The sequence below is a fragment of the Paroedura picta genome, chromosome 11, assembly GCF_049243985.1.
Source record: "Paroedura picta isolate Pp20150507F chromosome 11, Ppicta_v3.0, whole genome shotgun sequence".
In the NCBI taxonomy this organism is placed as follows: Eukaryota; Metazoa; Chordata; class Lepidosauria; order Squamata; family Gekkonidae; genus Paroedura; species Paroedura picta.
Genome location: NC_135379.1, coordinates 43,880,687 through 43,898,834, shown reverse-complemented (window position 1 = coordinate 43,898,834; position 18,148 = coordinate 43,880,687). Strand labels below are relative to the sequence as shown.

Here is an 18,148-nt window from a genome sequence, read left to right as displayed (position 1 = left end):
GGATGGAAGGCTGAGTCAACCTTGAGCCGGCTGCTGGGATTGAACTCCCAGCCTCATGGGCAAAGCATTCAGACGGCTGCCTTACCACTCTGCGCCACAAGAGGCTCTTTCAATGGCCTACCCTGGTATAAATGGGATATTTCACAGGCAATTTCTTCAGACCTGGAGGCAGTAACAGAATCGGGAGAGCAATTTTAATTGTATTTTACGGCTTTTAACGAAAGTGTTATTGTATTCTACGATTATTGCTATTTCAATTGTTATGTTTTAATCATTATGTTGTTAACCTTAGCGGGCTCGCTGGGAGGGGCAGTCATAGAAATCGAAATAATAAAAAATATGTTTGTTTATTTACCCGTGTTAAGTCTATTGCAGCATTACTAAACTGGAGCCCAGCTGCACCTTAAGGGCTAGTCATTTAATCCTAGCATAAACTTTCATGGACCAGAATTTACTTCATCTGAAATCCTAACAAAACTGGGGTCGAGCCCATAAAAGCCGGAGCTGGAATCAAATCCTGTTAGTGTTTTAAGATGCCGCTAGACTCTGCTTCGTCCTTGTGTGGGCAATCTATAAACAATTGTGCAACTTTCTGTTTACAAATGCATTCAACAAAGATGGAGAAATGCAGGCGCTGTGCAGATGTCGTTTGTGTAGAAGCAGTTCGGGACAGATGACATTCGTCCACAGGCATATAAATTATTGGTTTATTAAACGGCTCAAATTAAACATCTGTGTTTAGCAAGAGGCTCGGAAAAGTCTGACTGTTTGGGCAGCACGCATGTTCTTTCTCCTTTCGCCTTGGCACAAGCATCCAGATTTAACAAAAAGCAACTGCGGCCTAACAAAAACAGAATGACAGCATTTTACAAAAAGAAGACCATCATATTAACCTTGGTGAATACAAGATCCAGAGAGTTCAGCAACCTGCTTCTCACAGTAGCCAGGTAGAATTATAGAATCATAGAGTTGGAAGGGGCCAGACAGGCCATTGAGTCCAACCCACTGCTCAACGCAGGATCAGCCTCAAGCATCCAGGATAAGTATCTGTCCAGCTGCTGCTTAAAAACCACCAGTGAGGGGGAGCTCACCGTCTCCTTAGGCCAGTCTTTTTTCAACCTTCTGACCATGGAGGAGCCCTTGAAATAATCTTGCAGGCTTCGAGGAGCCCCGCAAATGATGCCAGCTGGTCATGTCCCCATGCCCCTGGAAGTGACGTCACCACCAACATTAACAGACAGGCTCGAGGAGGTCAGGGAGAGAGACAGGAGGCAGTTTAAGGTGGGAGTAGGCATGCAGGCTCATCCCGCTCCCAGGCACAGAAACCTTGAGAGAACTCAATCATACTTGGGCGGTGGTGGAGCAATGTTCCCTACCTTGTGGCTAAATGCATTAAGTCAGGAGAGGAATAGGTTGGGGACCCACTACAGAACTCCCACAGACCCCTAGTTGGGAATCTCTGCCTTAGACAGATAGATGTGGGAAATCACAAATAGGACTAAGCCATTGTTAGGCTACGGGTTGGACCCAATCAACTTTTCTCCTCTGTCTTACTCAATTCCCAATTCCCAAGATCTGGTTGCCTCTCCACCAACCCCCCTTAGGAAGTTATGTCACCTGCTAGAATATCATGGATGATGATTGGTTGACATAGCCCCCTACTGCCCCGGTAGCAGAAGTACCATAGGGGGAAGGATTGGGCTTTTCCGCCACATTATTTTTTGTAATGTTTTGTACTGTTTTAATGGGGTTTTAATAGGATTTAATTGTTGTGGGGGTTTTATGTTGTAACTCGCCACGAGCCAGCTTGCCCAGAGTGGCAGGTAAGAATTATAATAAATTAATAATAGTATTCATACCTAATTCCCATTCATCCTATGCAGCTCATGTAAATTATCACACAGAAGACAGTGTCTTTCCCTTTGTGCATAGGGCTCTCGCCTTGCAGAGGAACATGGATTCCAATCAGCATAACACATGTTACCACTGTGTTGTGATTTGCAGACGAAGGATCAAGGATCAAGACATATACAGGGATTAAAGAGCAAGACATACAAAAAAGATTCCCAGCTGAATGTATGCATAGAATTGCTCAGCGTGTCTGATTAGACAGGGATGCAACCAAAGTCCTGCGGCGAGGATTCCACACAAGCCTGCCATTTTGGCTACAGGTAAATCTGCCCAAAGGTACATGGAAAGAGCGATTGGCCGTTATGCCCAAAGTTAACTGTACGCCAACAGACACAGTTCCAATTCCCTATCAGAGGTTACACAGACAATAATTTATACCAGGGGTAGTCAAACTGCGGCCCTCTAGATGTCCATGGACTACAATTCCCATGAGCCCCCTGCCAGCATTTGCTGGCAGGGGCTCATGGGAACTGTAGTCCATGAACATCTAGAGGGCCGCAGTTTGACTACCCCTGATTTTATACCGTCTGTTGAATTTGTGACTAAGATTCCAGTTCGACTGCGGGTCAATTGGTTGGCTACAGATCACGCTGTAGGATATGAGAAGAAAACCCAGGGCTTCCAACTGTGTACTGCAGAGGCAAAACTTATATGCACATGAAAATCTATGAGCTGAAGTCCTCACACTCTGTCTCCCTCAAGTCCACCCACACTGTAGGCTAGGAAGTCTTCAGAAAACTGAAATGTATTATGAATTTAGCACACTGAAGGAGGGTGGGGGAAATCCTCCCTTGCAGAATGATACATTAGGGCAGGGGTAGTCAAACTGCGGCCCTCCAGATGTCCATGGACTACAATTCCCAGGAGCCCCTGCCAGCATTCGCTGGCAGGGGCTCCTGGAAATTGTAGTCCATGGACATCTGGAGGGCCGCAGTTTGACTACCCCTGCACTAGGGCATGGCTACAGATCAGCATCCTGGATCATCAGTGGGAAACAAAACCATATCTCGTTAAAGCAGCCAAATAAGGATGTCAGAACAAATTGTAGCTTTTAGAATACTTCTCCATTTTGCAATTTCAGTGCTGGGAGTGATGGAAGAAGGGGGTGTGCAGGCCCGGACACATCATCACAACCCTCCGTCTGTAATATCTGCATGCAGCCACTGTCAGTATGGATATTTCAAAGTTTGGCTTATTGCACAGGCGTTTTCAGCATTGCTTATTTTATTTATATACTGAAAAGACCCCCTCCCCATTTCAGCATTGCCTCATTGCCTTAAATAATGGACTCTCGGACATCCCTCCCGCCCCCTAAATATCACCTTGAATGATATCGGCATTAGACTCAATTGCCATGTTCCTTGCCGTAGTTCCCATGGCTTGGCACAGCACATTAGATGAGCACGAGGAGTTGGGAGCCCAGTTCATCTTCCCCCAATTCACATGTCACCTTCCCACTGCGCTGGTCTGGCTCCCTTCTTTCATGCCCTGTACAGGGTTCTACACAAGATCGGTTAGGGGGTTCTTTTAAGCCCTGGAATGAAAGCCACGTGGAAGGGGCCGATGTTTTTCCAAGACCACAACTCTGCCTTCCAGCATTCCGACAATTTATTCCCCCTCTCTTTATGGGTGTATAATCAGATTCTGGAGAGAGACGGAATGGTAGAAAACTACTTAAGAGCCTGCATGGTTCATTCTGAATGTGTCTATGTAAAACTAAGGGAAGGTACTGGGGGTTAGGAATAAGAATTGCTTGTGCAATCTGACTGTTTTATACAATTAATGATGCCAAAATACATAAACAGTGGCGAAGACTGTCAGACGAAGCTGATGCATGTCCAAAGGTGACAGGTTGGGGCATTCAGTAGCTAAGAGAGAGGTCAGAACATGCAGGGATCATCAAGCACTCTGCTGTTTAAGCAGTGGGGCATTTTAAATTCCCCCCACCCCAGGCACATAATTAGAACATCCTATGAAGTATGCAATGTTTGAAAGATCCACAATGAGGAGAGGCTAGAAGGCTGAACCAGTGGTATTCTGTCCTGCAGAGCCCTATGGGGCAGGGCCTCTTCATGCATTCCAGGGTTATTTTGTCCCATCTGGGACAAGCATTTCCAGGATGGCTGGCAAGATGGCCACAGGCCCCTATTTTCCACATACATTGCGCAGCTTGTGGCCAAAAATCAAATATTTTGGTCTTATCGGCACTGAGGTCCAGCACTATCAGTAGGATTATCTAAGTAGGAATTTCAGATGAAGCAACAACCAACCACAAATGACAGTGCAATCTCTCTACTGGTCCAAGGCCATGTGCATGCTAGACATCCTACCAAGTGCAAAAGAAGAAGAAAAAAATCAAAGTCAAAATGACGCTGACTCCTAAGTTTATTGCAAAGGTCCACCAACCCTACAAAGCAGATGAGCATGCTTCATAACTTTTAGTGAACTGATAGTTCAAAAGTGCATAAAAGAGAGAGAAAAAACAAGAAAATAGCCAGCCATGGAAAACAGCAACAGCACCAGTGAAAAAAAAATTAGTAGCTACAGGAAAATGAAGCATCCATTCTGCAAGCAATGCAAACATATAAAATAAAAAAATAAATCGAAAGCTTCATGCTAAATCTTTGGCATCTAGCATCAAAAAGCATGGAAAGAGAAGCAGAAGATTTGCTAGATCAAGATATGCACATTTACTTAAGTCAATAAAGCCAGCAGGAAGGCCTGGAGCTTAATCATGCAAAGGACAGGAAGTCTGCAGGTTTGCAAGCCAGTCGGGTTCTTACCAGGGCTTCATTATCTTCTGCAATTTCTGATACCGTCTGCAAAAATGTAAAAACTTTCAGGTGAGGAGAAACACTTTCAAGACATCATCTCTTTGAATGCGTGCACAACTTTCATATGGCCTCATGAATATTTAGAAAACTATCGGTGGGCAATACTCAAAAGGTCACGTATCAAAATCAACACACCTTGCTCTAGTAACATTTTAAGCCGAGGAAGAAAAGCAGCCTGTCCTACCTTTCAAGTCCTGACACAGCCCAGCTAGAGAGACGTTCTTTAAGTAATTGCGGAAACAATTAACAGCGTTGTCCTCATGTCAGAACTTCACCGGAAATAACACGTTTGCCATCACCTACCTGATAAAACCTCACACTCCCAACCATCACAGTCTTGCCCTCTGGCCCCTAAAGCAGGTGGAAGAATAAGCGTGGCCCTGCCCACCGGCTGAAGGACCCTCCTGGGCATCTGCATCCCTTCCTCTCCAAATGCATCCACTCTTACTGCAGAAAGCCCTCCTTGTTAGTTTCCCTTTTCCATGTATAAAAGGTAAAGGTAAAGGTATCCCCTGTGCAAGCACTGGGTCATGTCTGACCCTTGGGGTGATGCCCTCTAGCACAGGGGTAGTCAAACTGCGGCCCTCCAGATGTCCATGGACTACAATTCCCACAAGCCCCTGCCAGCATTCGCTGGCAGGGGCTCATGGGAATTGTAGTCCATGGACATCTGGAGGGCCGCAGTTTGACTACCCCTGCTCTAGCATTTTCATGGCAGACTCAATACGGGGTGGTTTGCCAGTGCCTTCCCCAGTCATCACCGTTTACCCCCCAGCAGCAAGCTGGGTACTCATTTTACCGACCTCGGAAGGATGGAAGGCTGAGTCAACCTTGAGCCGGCTGCTGGGATCGAACTCCCAACCTCATGGACAGACAGCTTCAGGCAGCATTTCTGCCGCTTACCACTCTGTGCTATAGTTGCCATTAACTTTCTGGGTTCGGGGAACTGGACATGAGGACTGCCAAAGGGGAGGGGAGGGAAATAACATCACAGGAGATGATTTGAAGGGCTCTAGACATCCCTGTGCATTCAGGAAAGGCAAGGAGAGGTCTGCAAGCCCTGTCTCATCCTCTACACGCTTTCCTGTGGCCAGTTCCCCAACTCCATCATCATAAAGAAATGTTTGCTGAAATGAGGGATGAGAAGTATTAGAGACAGGATGAAAGGAGGGGAATTGGAGGAGCAACCCTGAGTCAGAACTCCCTCCCTGATCTACAACCAGAGGCTTTTCCAGAATGAGAATAACAAACCTCCCTCAAGCCCCCACCCCAGAGCTGAAGCCGTCAAAGAGCAGGCAAGCTGCCCACCTGGCAGAGAATTAGACTGATGGGGCGGGGGGGGGGGGGCTGAGTGAAGAATGTAGCATCTAAACATGTTTAAAGAGAGAAAACAATCTGTGACTTGTCATAACTTCACCCACACTCCAACTGGAAATGCCCCCTGGAGCTGACCCTCCCTCATTACAACAGCTAGGGAAACCCAATCTGAACTGATCCGGCTTGTCAGCAAAGCTGCCGTGGGGTGAACCGGACTGGGCGCAGCTTCAGAAACAACATCCTCCAGAATGAATCGGGGAAGTCATAATATTTGCCTTTCGGGGATTACGAGGGATGGCGGATGCACCAAATTAACCAGCCAGAAGAATCTCAATAATTCACGGTGGCTTTGCGAGGAAATTAACAACTCCATAACTAGAGGAGTGCAAACAACAAGCTGCAGCGTGTTCTCCCCTTCCCCCTCCCCAACGTTAACGTTAACAGGAGAAGAAAATCTGAGTGGGCACGGTAAGATCCCGTTAAAGGGTAATAGCAGAGGGACGCTCCCTTAGACGCTCATCTACCGCAATATGCTCACTGTTTGGCCTCAAAGGAACTCTGGATGACATCTCTGGCTTCCGACCAAAAGGACAGCAAGCTCCATTTGGAATTCCCCAAGCCACAAAAGGCTTCATATTTGCTGAACGTGCACTCTCGCCTCTGCCAAGAGAGACAAACTTCCAGCGCCCAGCTCGGATGTGATCGACCCCGTTTGCGGCTCACTCTGGAAAAGCTCCTGGTTGTGGCTCAGGAAGGCTCCTGCCTTTCAAGTTCACTTAGGATGATTTGTTGGGGGTGGCAGGACAGAGGACAATTGTCTGAGGTTCAAGGCTGCGCATGCGTTATATGGAAATATATAGATATATAAATCCTGCCCCAGGGAAACATCAAATCCTCTCTGTGGATTAAACCTGAATGGACACAGACTTTATCTGTTTTGCCTGCAAGATCTGGGATCTCCCTTAACACGGGATATGTTGACAGGAATTGAACAAAGTGGCTGAGAACCACATGGGGACAGGCAGACGAGCAGGTAGATGGGGTGAGGGGCAGTTTGAGACCTGAACAAGAGGAGACAGGGTGCTCATGGGGTCAAAACATCCTTATCAGGTCATATGTGAACACAAGCGGTCAAACGGTTGGCCCATCGGAGCCAGTAGTACCTACTCAGGCTGGCACAGCTCTCCAAGGTCTGCCATCGAGGTCTTTTGCGTTCCCGGACCTGAACCTTCTCCCAATAAACTGTAGCCCCTCCCCACACAATGCCAATGTTAAAACAAGGGGAAGGAGCTTTTTAGCTGAATGGCCCTAGCGTAAGGAGCTTAATTTAAGATCATGGGCCAAGTTTTAAAAAGGTAGTAAGAGGATAAATCGATGCTTGGAAGACGAGAAGCATTCTCCTCCCTGTAGCAACTCAGTAAAGTTCGAAGCACAATAAAATCAGAGTCCAGGAGCACCTTTAAGACCAACGAAGATTTATTCAGGGTGTGAATCAGTATTGAATCAGTATTCGGAGATCTGCAATGGGCAGGGAGAAGCTTGTTTGTAACGGAAAGAAGGACATTTGACCTATGGTGTACATCTGGATGAGAATGCTTGTTCATATATTTATTTCTTATATATTTATGCACGGCCCTCCCCTAGGGCCTAATGCTCAATAGGAAACAAAGGGGTGCATCATAGCTCTAGTTGAAGACGCAACATACACATCCACCCACCCGGACTCTGCATTATTCCTGGTGACTACGTATTATTCCTCTGGTGCTGTTCAGTGGAGATGAAAAAAAATCTTGGTCCAGTACTGTAAACAGCCCTTCTAAGCCAACTGACTTCAAGAAGAAGAAGAGCTGGGTTTTTATGCCCCACTCTTCACACCCCTGAGCCTCAGGGGAGAGGCTACTCCATGAGAATAGTTCTAATAGCACTGTGACGAGCCCAAGGTCACCCAGCTGGCTGTATGTGGAGGAGGAGTGGGGGAATCAAACCCAATTCTCCAGGCTAGAAGCTGCTGCTCTTAACCACTATGCCATGCTGGGATGCTCATCTCTGCAAGGAACACTGCCAGTGTTTGCTGGCAGGGGCTCATGGGCATTGTAGTCCATGAACATCTGGAGGACCACAGGTTGACTACCCCTGCTGTAAGGGACCCTCATCTCTGACCTGGCGAGCAAAGCCAATGACAGGGTCAGCTTAATCAGCAGCAGAGAAAAAAAAGGCATCAGGGAAACCAATACTCACTGGACCTGCAGGCGCCAATTCACCTAAATAGCGCAGGTTAGCCCAATCTCATCAGAACTTGGAAGCTAAGCAGGGTCAGTCCTGGTTAGTACTTGGATGGGAGACTGCCAAGGAACATGAGGCTCCTGAGTCAGAGGCAGGTAGTGGCAAAGCACCCCTGAAGTCTCTTGCCTTGGAAACCCTGTGGGGTTGGCCCTTAGTCAGCTGCAACTTGATAGCAAAACAACACCAGCAACCAAAAACTGCCCCCCTGCCACCAAAGCAAGGATGCACTTGTTCCATTCATATATCCTGCACTCCAGGGCCCATTCTGCACATGCTAGATAATGTGCTTTCAATGTACTTTCGAAGTAGATTTTCCTGTTCTGGAGGGCAACCTCCAGCTGCAAAAGCACACTGAAAGTGCATTATCCAGTGCATGCAGAATGGGCCCAGGATCCCGGTCAATTTCTCTGCTTCCTGCGATACTAATATAAAATCAATTTAGGCTGGAATACATCAATTTCCCCCAGTCTGCTGAGTTTTTTAGCTAGCCTCATATGTCAAAACGTGGACAAGTGTGAGTGACGGCCCTACATAGGCCCTACATAGGCCAAAGTATTTGTGAACAGAACCAAGAACCTAACAAGTTATTTTGCTCATCCTCATTCCGCATGATCCTTGCCCTCACCCTTTTTCTCCTCCTGCTGTCTTAACCAAACGTTAAACTCTTTTGCTTTTAGACTCCTAAGCAGGGGGACTTATTCTCTCCCCTTCATGATGCTGCCATGCAGAAATAGCAACAACAACTTAAGGCTAGCTTAAGTAGACTAGAGCTTTTGTTTTCTTAAACAACCACTACACTATGGAAAGTAATTTTTTATCCTAATACAGTCTATGTTAGACAAGGGTTCAGTTTATGCATTAAATGCTAGCATTACAAAAATCAATCTTGCCCTTCCCTGACACTGCTTTAGACTTAACCTGATAGCAGGTTTTAAAAAAATCAGTAATAATTAAACTGCCACAGGAATAATACATACAATACATTTTTTTAAATAATACATAGAATACAATCCTAAACAGACTCATATTCTGCTAAGTTCGTTTAAGTCAATGGACTTTGAAGGGTAGAATTTTCATTAAGACTGCACTGAAAACAATAGCCTCACATGGTCTATTCATTTTTCCGAAATCCCAGTTTTCATTTAAAAACTAAAGCTTCTAGCCCTTTGTATTAAGGAGAGACATCTTTCCCCTTATATATTGGCAATAAAAAGGGCTAGAGGTTTTTTTGAAAAATGGATGCTGGAAATTCAGAGGGACTAGTACAGCTCAACAGTAGATTGCTGTAATGCTGTACTCATCTAGGTAGTACGGATCAGTGATTCTCCAGTGATAGGAAGAGGATAAGGGCAACCACAGGAGGCTGAGACAAGAAACTGGGGAGGAAAGTCTGCATGGTCCCTCTAGGCCCCCTGAATTTCCGGCAGCAACAAAAACTGCCCGGATTATCATCTACAGGAAGATGCAGCCCCAGGCTTAAAAATCCAAAGTCTTTGCTGGTGTGAGTACATTATACCTGTCCTGGTGTGGTGCATTATGCCTCAGCTAAGGCACCATTTATAAAAATTGATATTGTTTGTTTTTATCATGTCTGGCACCCAATGAAACACTTTTTATATTGTCGGATGCTTGCATATAACACCCCGCCCCTGAAAAAAAGCATTTGCTAATGATTCCAGTTTAAAAGAAAAGCAATGTATTTATATAATTATATTCGAGTTGACAGAATAATGGATCCAGGAGGATAAATGCTCTGTGCAAATTACAGTCAATCACTTGGCACAAGAAAGAGCCATGCAGAAAATAGAAACAGGCCTCCAGCCCCAGCTTTAAACACCTCCTCATATTTTTTGACATTTCACCCAGGTCCCATTTAAGGGATAAAGGGAAGTGTCCGATCAAGCCAGAGCTTTCCCAATAGCTTCTCTCATTCTAGCAGTGGGCACATTAGGCAGAGCTGGACATACATTTTTGCTTATAGTTCACTGATCATTAGTGAGCTTTTTGCGATCACTCTGCACAGCTACGTGTGGATCCCTCGTCCAGCACAAAGTTACTCCCCGGCCAAACCGTGATTCCTCCCACCCCCTCCAGTTCCAGGAACTGGGTCTGTTAAATAAATTCCCTGTCAACATTTCTAAAAACGTTACTGGAATCCAATTCCTCTGAGCTTAGCCACTTGTAGTAGGCAAAGGCTCTTTAGGACCAACAAGGGCCTCCCACTTAGCTGAGCTAAGCTTAGCTAAGATAGGCAGGAAACAAGAGTTTATTTAGGAAAAGCAAACTTGGCTGGGTTCCTAAGTTACCATTTCTATTTCCTTCCCCTACCTTCCGGCAGACGGAATTCCAAAAGGCTGTCCAAAGGAAGATTCCCGGTGGCTAACTAAACCAATTAATTTATTTCTTGTTCTTTCAATCGGCCCCATTTCCCAAGGGAACGTAGGAATTTCCAGATGGGCACATATGCCCCTTCAGGAATCCAACTGCCGTGGGAGATTGGTGCTAAAACAAGAAGTTTGCATTTAAGGGCTGAAATTCCAATTCACTTCTCATGGCACCGACAGTCCAAAAGCAATGCCCTCTCCTCTCTAGTTCACAATGCCAAGTATACGGCACTTTCCCCGTGTCTCTAAGTATTAATTTAGGAATGTGTCTCAGCTATCAGAAGCATGGAGACAAAGATTCAAGCTGGTTCCATCCATTTCTGCTTTCTTGATGAAACCAGAAATTGAACACGTCTGCTAGGTTAGCCAGGACTGACTAGTATGTCCTGCATTCCTCATGGCTTAAAATAAAATATCACCATTAGAGGTGAGCGCTTCAGTGTGGTTCGGCGATCACCAAAGCCCGAGGTGGCCAGCGCCGCGGCACAGAGGGGAGGGGCAGTGTTGGCGTTGGTGTGCCAGCTGGCGGCCACACGGAGGCGCAGAGCTCTGCGCCTGCATGTTTGCGCTGGCTGGTGCACTGCTGCCAGTGCAACCCCTGCTCTCCGCGCTGCGGCGCTGGCCACCTCGGGCTTTGATGATTGCCAAGGTGGCTGAACTGCACTGAAGTGCTCACCCCTAATCACCATATTGGTCTACGTACTTAAGAACTGGTTGGAGGAAGCCAACTGATATTAGAAATTCAAAACCAAAATAATGGCTATAAACCTTCAGGCAGAGAATCTGTTTCTCTCCAGCTTGGCTCAGGTGAAAGTACTATTTGTTCAACAGTTTGCATGGAAATTCTGAATTATAATATTGTAAATTATAATATTAACTAGGGGCCAAGCCCGTTGCATTCAGGAATACAACGGGTACTAGATGGGGAGCGGGGGATGGAAGAACTTTGCAGATGGCCTCCCCCTCCCCCCAGGACCTGGAAAGGATGCAGGCAGCTGTTAGGGAACTCACCAGCAGGGGCAGCTCTAACGCAGCAAGGATCTGCAGCCTCCAAGCCTCAGAGGGAAGTGGAAGGAGGAGGGGGTGGTCAGGGGTGGGGGACAGGAGGTGATTGGTTGGCCACTGGACAGACAGGCAAGCCGGCTGGAAGAGGAGGCACTCAGGGGCGGGACAGCCACCCTGAGTGGATGTTAAGCACTGAGTGGTACTTAAGCCATGAGACCAGCTCCTCCTCTAAGGCTTTACCATAAATAACAAGTTGAATAGATTGGGTTTAAATCATCAGTAAATGCAATTATGCCTATCCTCTCTTAGTAAGTGACTTAAAATAGTCAAATTAGATTAAAATACTTACTCGGTGCCGCTTTCCACCATCTGCGTGAGTAGCGAAATACCATCGAGATTTATGAATTCTTGGGCAAAGGTTACATCGCGTGAATACCCAGCTAGGTCTTTCAGCGCCTCCAGCTTGGCATCCATACTAGAAGACTGGATCCTCTCATGGAGCTGCAGGGCATTTTGGGCCTCACCAGAGAGAAGAAAAAGAGGAGGAGAGAACAGAAGAAACACCTTAATGACCTCAGTTACAGGGCTGGACTCTTTTGATGAAAAGGCAAAGACCCAACAGGATTTAAGGATTATCATACATTAAAGGTAGGAAGAGACATTTCATCAAAGGACCGTAGTTCTCCCATCTAAGTGCCAACTCTGCTTAGCTTCTAAAATCTGACAAGATCAGGCTGTGTTCCCACCCATCTCCAAATTAGTGGTTATTAGACACATGAAGCATCAGTGCTCCAATGCTAACATCATTATAGGTCTTAACTAAGAAAGCCAGCTTTTCTTGGGGTCCCACCTATATCCCCACCATCTGACCTGGAAACGAAAATGCTCTCGGCATGTCCTGTTCTTGTATTGCATCTCTCTTGCATCTTCTCACCCTTGTCACAGCCACAACCCTCCACAGTGCTACACAATCTGTATCCCCTTTGGGCTGTCTTGGGACTCCCCCATAAAGCCCTCATAGCACACTCTCTTTGAATTAGCATTCTAGACCAGGGGTGGTCAACCTGTGGTCCTCCAGATGTTCATGGACTACAATTCCCATGAGCCCCTGCCAGCGTTTGCTGGCAGGGGCTCATGGGAATTGTAATCCATGAACATCTGGAGGACCACAGGTTGACTACCCCTGGTCTAGACCACACAAATAAACAGGCAAAATGAAGTAGCTATCAAGGTGGTTTCAGGCACAAAGTAGCCAATTCAATTTTCAATACAGGCACCATCTCAGAAAGTGATCCCTTCCTATGGAGCTCAGGGCAGGAAAGAACATAATGGTAAGATGAGAATAATTAGATGACAGTCTTGTCAAGGTCCATTGCTGGTATAGTGGTGAGTACTGGATTAAGCCTGCAGAAACCCAACTGCGTCAAAACCCTGCTCATAATAAAACATACTGGATTACCAGTGGCCAGAAAGTGTCTTTCAGCCTGGCCTACAATGCATGGTAGTTGAGAGGATAACTCAGGGGAAAAGGGAACAATGGATGCCAGAACACCATGGAGGAAAGGCGGCATGAAAATATCTTACTAAAATAATGTGCCTGAAGTATATAAAAGGACCATTTTAAAAACTGTAGCCGGGGAAAGCGTCTTACTGAAACGTTCCTAACATTGCTGTGATTTCCTGAAATCTGAAAGGAAAATCTGCATAACCCTTAAAGTTCTTTGAGCAGCAGTATCTCATTTACAAGTTACTTTCGGGAATTAGTGCAGTAAGGCTGGACAAAACAGAACCCACAAGGGCAGAACAGATGTATCGTGATTACAGATTGAACAAATATTTCGCTCTGCATAAACACACTGTTAAGCTGTCTCCTGTGGCAGCCGGCCACGGGTTGCATGGGTTGCCGTCACGACTGGGAGAGGGGAACATCACTTCACGTGGCTGTGAAGCCTTCTCAAATCCCAGTTCTCGTTGCCATAGCATCTGCTTTGCTCTTCACGGAACAGTCTCTCTATCGCCACGGCATCAGAAATGACACCTACAGGACATGTGCTGGAAGGGGCTGCCAGAGAGCCATTTATAGTCAAGGTGAGCAAGCAGGACAGCAGAGGGGGCAGCTGGTTAGAACACAACGGTGTTGGCTTGCAAGACAATTTTCCTCATAAAAAAGAAAGAATCATCCACATGGATATAGTGTTGTTGTTGTTTAAGGTATTCAGAAACATGAAAAAAGAATGACGTTGCTCGAAAAGAATTCATTTACTCTGAGCCACATACCGTTTCTGGAAAAGATGCAGGGAGGAGGAAGTGTGTACAAACGGGGGAAAGTGCACAAAGTTCTTGCTTGAATTGGATTGACTTTGCTGCCCTGTGTTTGGAGAAGGCTGGGCACACGCACTGTCATTTACACAGCTTCCCACGGGGTGCGGGTGAGCCGCATGCAGTCCACCAAGGGATGAAGAGTTGCTGAGGTTGGGGTTTTAAATTGTATTTTATCCAAATGTTGTGAAGTGCCTCGAACCAGCTGGCCAGGAATAGTAGCCAATAAATGAAATAATAATAATAATAATAATAATAATAATAATAATAATAATAATAATAATAATAATAATAATAATAATAATAATAATAATTTTAAAAAATTGTCCTTGGGGGCAGGACAGGTGCTGCCTCAGCCTCCGTGGTTCATGCAGCAGCTGCCCAGGCCTCGGAGTCCACGGCAGCCACTGCGAACACCTTAGGAACGGGGCAGCTGCTGCCTTGGCCCCCGTGGGGTTGCGTAGAGGCTGCCCAGGCCCCAATGACCGGCGTGGCTGCTAACTGGTCCCTCCATCTTCTGGCACGCTTCGTGGGTGGGACGACGGACATCACGTCTGTCTACATTTCCGTTTGATAAAGCGTGCCAGAAGATGTGTCCCACATCATTAATAGTAAGATCCAGGGTTGATGTGTAGGGAAATGTGGAAGCTGCATTCAGATGTATAAACCAAAACAGCTCAAACTTGGCATCACCTCAAGCCATGGTGGTGGCTGTTGTTTCAAATCAGCAATCTTTGATCTCTGCTCTGACAAAAAGGGAGGAAGTGAAATGCTCCACCTCGTTCCCCAGTAAACATGATTAATCAGCTCCTCTGCTCTTCTGGTGAAACGGCTCCAATTCTTCACCTGGAGATGAGAGGAGCTTTATCCTCTTGTTGAGATAGGAGTTGCACAAGTGCTCACGGACAAATGAGCTTTCTCCACATGTAGCTTTCTACAATATCTAGTTGGTAGCAGGAGGGACCACCAACATTCATTAGAGTGAGAAGTAATAATAATCAAAGCTATATTTTCCTTATAATTACTGGTCACTGAATGGTCTTCTATGCAAGAGGTTCAGGCTGGACAATACTTCTAGAATGTTCTATTGATTTATCTTGGGCTTTATATGCCATCCTGTCTTCAAAAACTTTAGAACAGTGGTCCCCAACCCCCGGTCCGGAGACCGGGTCTGGTCTGTAGTTCAGTCAGTACCAGGCCGCAGCTCCTCCTCATCTCCTCCCCGGCTGCTGCCTCGGGGGCTGCCCTGCCACTCTGCCACCGGCTCACCTTTGGTGCTCTCCAGCGGTCGCCATGGCTGGGGTTCCCCCTTGGTGTGGCACTGCGCAGCTGCTGCTGGCAGCACCTCCCAGCGGGCGGCGGGAAGTCAGGGGTGCTGGCGGGAATGCAAGTGGAGCAGGGGTTCAGGCAGCGGCGATGTCCCTTGGCAAAAGACCCCAGGCCTCAGTAAAATTGTCAAGCGTTGACTGGTCCCCGGTGATAAAAAGGTTGGGGACGACTGCTTTAGAAGACAAGGAATTCTCTCACTTCCCTTGGTAGTTTTCCTGCCTGACCTGACAAATACTCATTTCATCAGTTATCGCCATACTTCTGCCAAGGACCCAGAGAAGAATATGTCTTGGAGAGCAGGTTAGGAAGAAAGGTGTTATTGCACAGAAGACCCCTTGCTGCACAAAGGCTACAGTTGGGCACAACCCAGTTTCCCTTGTGGTTTTTGTGCAGTCCCCATTGGGAGGTAGAAGAAGCAGAGTTATGTAATTTTTGCTTTTCTTTACTTGAAGGAGGCCATTCCTTGCACTGGATGACGGTCTGCCTGGTAAGACTGTCAAGCACCCATTAGCAGTGCTTTCCTAAGTGCACGCTATTTGGGGGGATCTGTCCAGCAAAAATAAGAACTTGTTGGAAGCAGATTCATGCAAACTTATTGCATGTCCAAATCTGAAAAATGAGACATACGTTTTTCAACACTGCAGTGAGGGAATTACCAAGACAATGTTCTGCCTAAACATTTTGATGTAATGTTATGCAAATACAAAACATTTTCCAGCAATGACACAAGTGTAGCTTTCATAAATCTTTGCAGCCTTCCTTCAGTAGAGTCCCTCCCTCCCCCCCATTAAAACCAGCCTTTTTTTCAGCCTTGACTTTTTTAGTTAATTGTGTTGTACGTGCTGTGAGGGCCAGCAAACAGAGCAATGCTATAAATGGTTTTCTAAAGTAATAGCGATGCTACTCCCCCAGGAAAAACAGCAAAAACTGTGTAAAGCCATTTCCCCCCTCTATTTTATCCTCACATCAATCCTATGAGACTGAGAAAGTATGACTGTCCCAAGGTCACTCAGAGATAGGGTTGACAGCAGTAGGTAGGGAAATACCTGGCAACTTTGGGGGTGGAGCCAAGAGTGGGTGGGATTTAGGGCAGGGAAGGATCTCATTGGAGTATAATGTTGTGGAGTTTACCCTCCAAAGCAGCCATTTTCTCCAGAGGAATGGATCTTTGTTGACTAGAGATGAGCTATATATAACCAGAGGATCCCAAGGCTCTACCTGGGGATTGGCATCTCTACCCAGTGAGCTTCTATGTCACACACAAGTAGGGATTTGAACCTGGGGTCACCCAAACACCAGTCTGACACCCTTAACCATGACACTACTGCACATTCCTTTTCCTCTCCAACACTGGAAGAGGGAACTTTAAATCCCACTCAGATACCATGTTGCCTCACAAAGATATCGCTTTTCTGATATCTTGTGGGAAAGACCTGTGACTTCAAGGGTTTCACAGTCAGAAGCCCTATCAGAGAAAGGTAGCAGCTGAAGATTCAGCATTAATTTTAGGATTCCCTCAGCTTGAATTATATGAGCCTTACAAAGTGTGCTCAGATAACGAACAAGGCAAGTTCTCAATGCTCAGCCAACAGAAACAGAGCTCAGAACGTCTGCATGAGACCTTTGGTGTGTCTCTCTGGAGGAGAGGAGCTTATCTAAGGCAGGGGACCTCAACCCCCGGGCCGCGAAGGCCATAGTACCGGGCCGCCGCCAGCCACGCCTGCCTCCCCCCCCCCGGCAGCGAGAAGCTTGCCAGGCCGTGAGTGAAGTGGCTGCTTCGCTCGTGGCCCGGCTAGCTGCTCGCTGCGAGAGGGGGGGGGAGAGGCACGCTCGGCCGCCAGTATACCAGCGACGTAAACGCACTTATGCAGAGCTGCCACCCATTCGCATCCCTACTGGCGAAAATGCTCATGCGCGGCAACTCTGAGCATGCGCATTAGTGCCACCTGGTGGCGAAAGTGCGCATGCGTGGTGGCTGGGCCGCCGGCTCTCCCCCGCCCCCGGAGGCGGTCCCTGACCACAAGAAGGTTGGGGACCGCTGATCTAAGGCAGTGGTCCCCAACCACCGGTCCGGGGACTGGTACTGGTCCGTGGATCAGTCAGTACCGGGCTGCGGCTCCTCCTCGTCCTCGTCCCTGGCTGCTGCCTTGGGGGCTGCCCTGCCACTCTGCCATCAGCTCACCTTTGGTGCTCTTTGGTGGCTGTCTTGGCTGGGGCTCCCCCTTGGTGTGGCACTGCACATCTGCTGCTAGCAGCACTGCCCAGCGGGTGGCGGGAAGTCAGGGGTGCTGGAGAGAAAGCAAGTGGAGCAGAGGCTCAGGCAGCTTTGGCGATGTATCTCGGCAGAAGACTATCCCCCCCTACAGCGGGCCTCAGTAAAATTGTCAACCGTTGACCGGTCCCCGGTGATAAAAAGGTTGGGGACCACTGATCTAAGGAGCAACACCTGGGGGAGGGGGGGGAGACACTTGATGGTAAGGCGGGGGGAGAGCATAGATTTTGATCCTAGCCTCAACCAAAAACCTGGTAGGAGAGCTCCATTTTGCAGGCTTTACAGCTCCATCATGGCCCTCAACTCTCCTGGGAGCTCATTCTACCAGGTCCAGGCCTGGCCCGGGTCGACATCATACTTCTCTAGGACCTCTAACAGATTAGCAGAGGCTTTACAGTCCAGGGTTAGTCAACCTGTGGTCCTCCAGATGTCCATGGACTACAATCCCCATGATTCCCTGCTAGAATTCGCTGGCAGGGGCTCATGGGAATTGT

The 18,148-nt window shown here is 47.2% G+C and overlaps 1 protein-coding gene across 6 annotated transcripts in view; it reads right to left on the bottom strand.

Moving 5' to 3' along the window:
- Positions 1-18,148, bottom strand: part of ELMO1 (engulfment and cell motility 1) — a 319,611-nt gene that overhangs the window by 189,751 nt on the left and 111,712 nt on the right. For 5 of the 6 annotated variants that reach the window (XM_077302738.1, XM_077302739.1, XM_077302741.1 and 2 more), the window contains exons 6-7: positions 12,084-12,253; positions 4,695-4,730 (exon numbers count right to left, since the gene is read on the bottom strand). In XM_077302738.1, coding sequence (XP_077158853.1) covers positions 4,695-4,730; positions 12,084-12,253 — 206 coding nt within the window. The remainder of the gene's footprint in view (positions 1-4,694; positions 4,731-12,083; positions 12,254-18,148) is intronic. The other variant, XM_077302743.1, reaches the window with a different exon arrangement.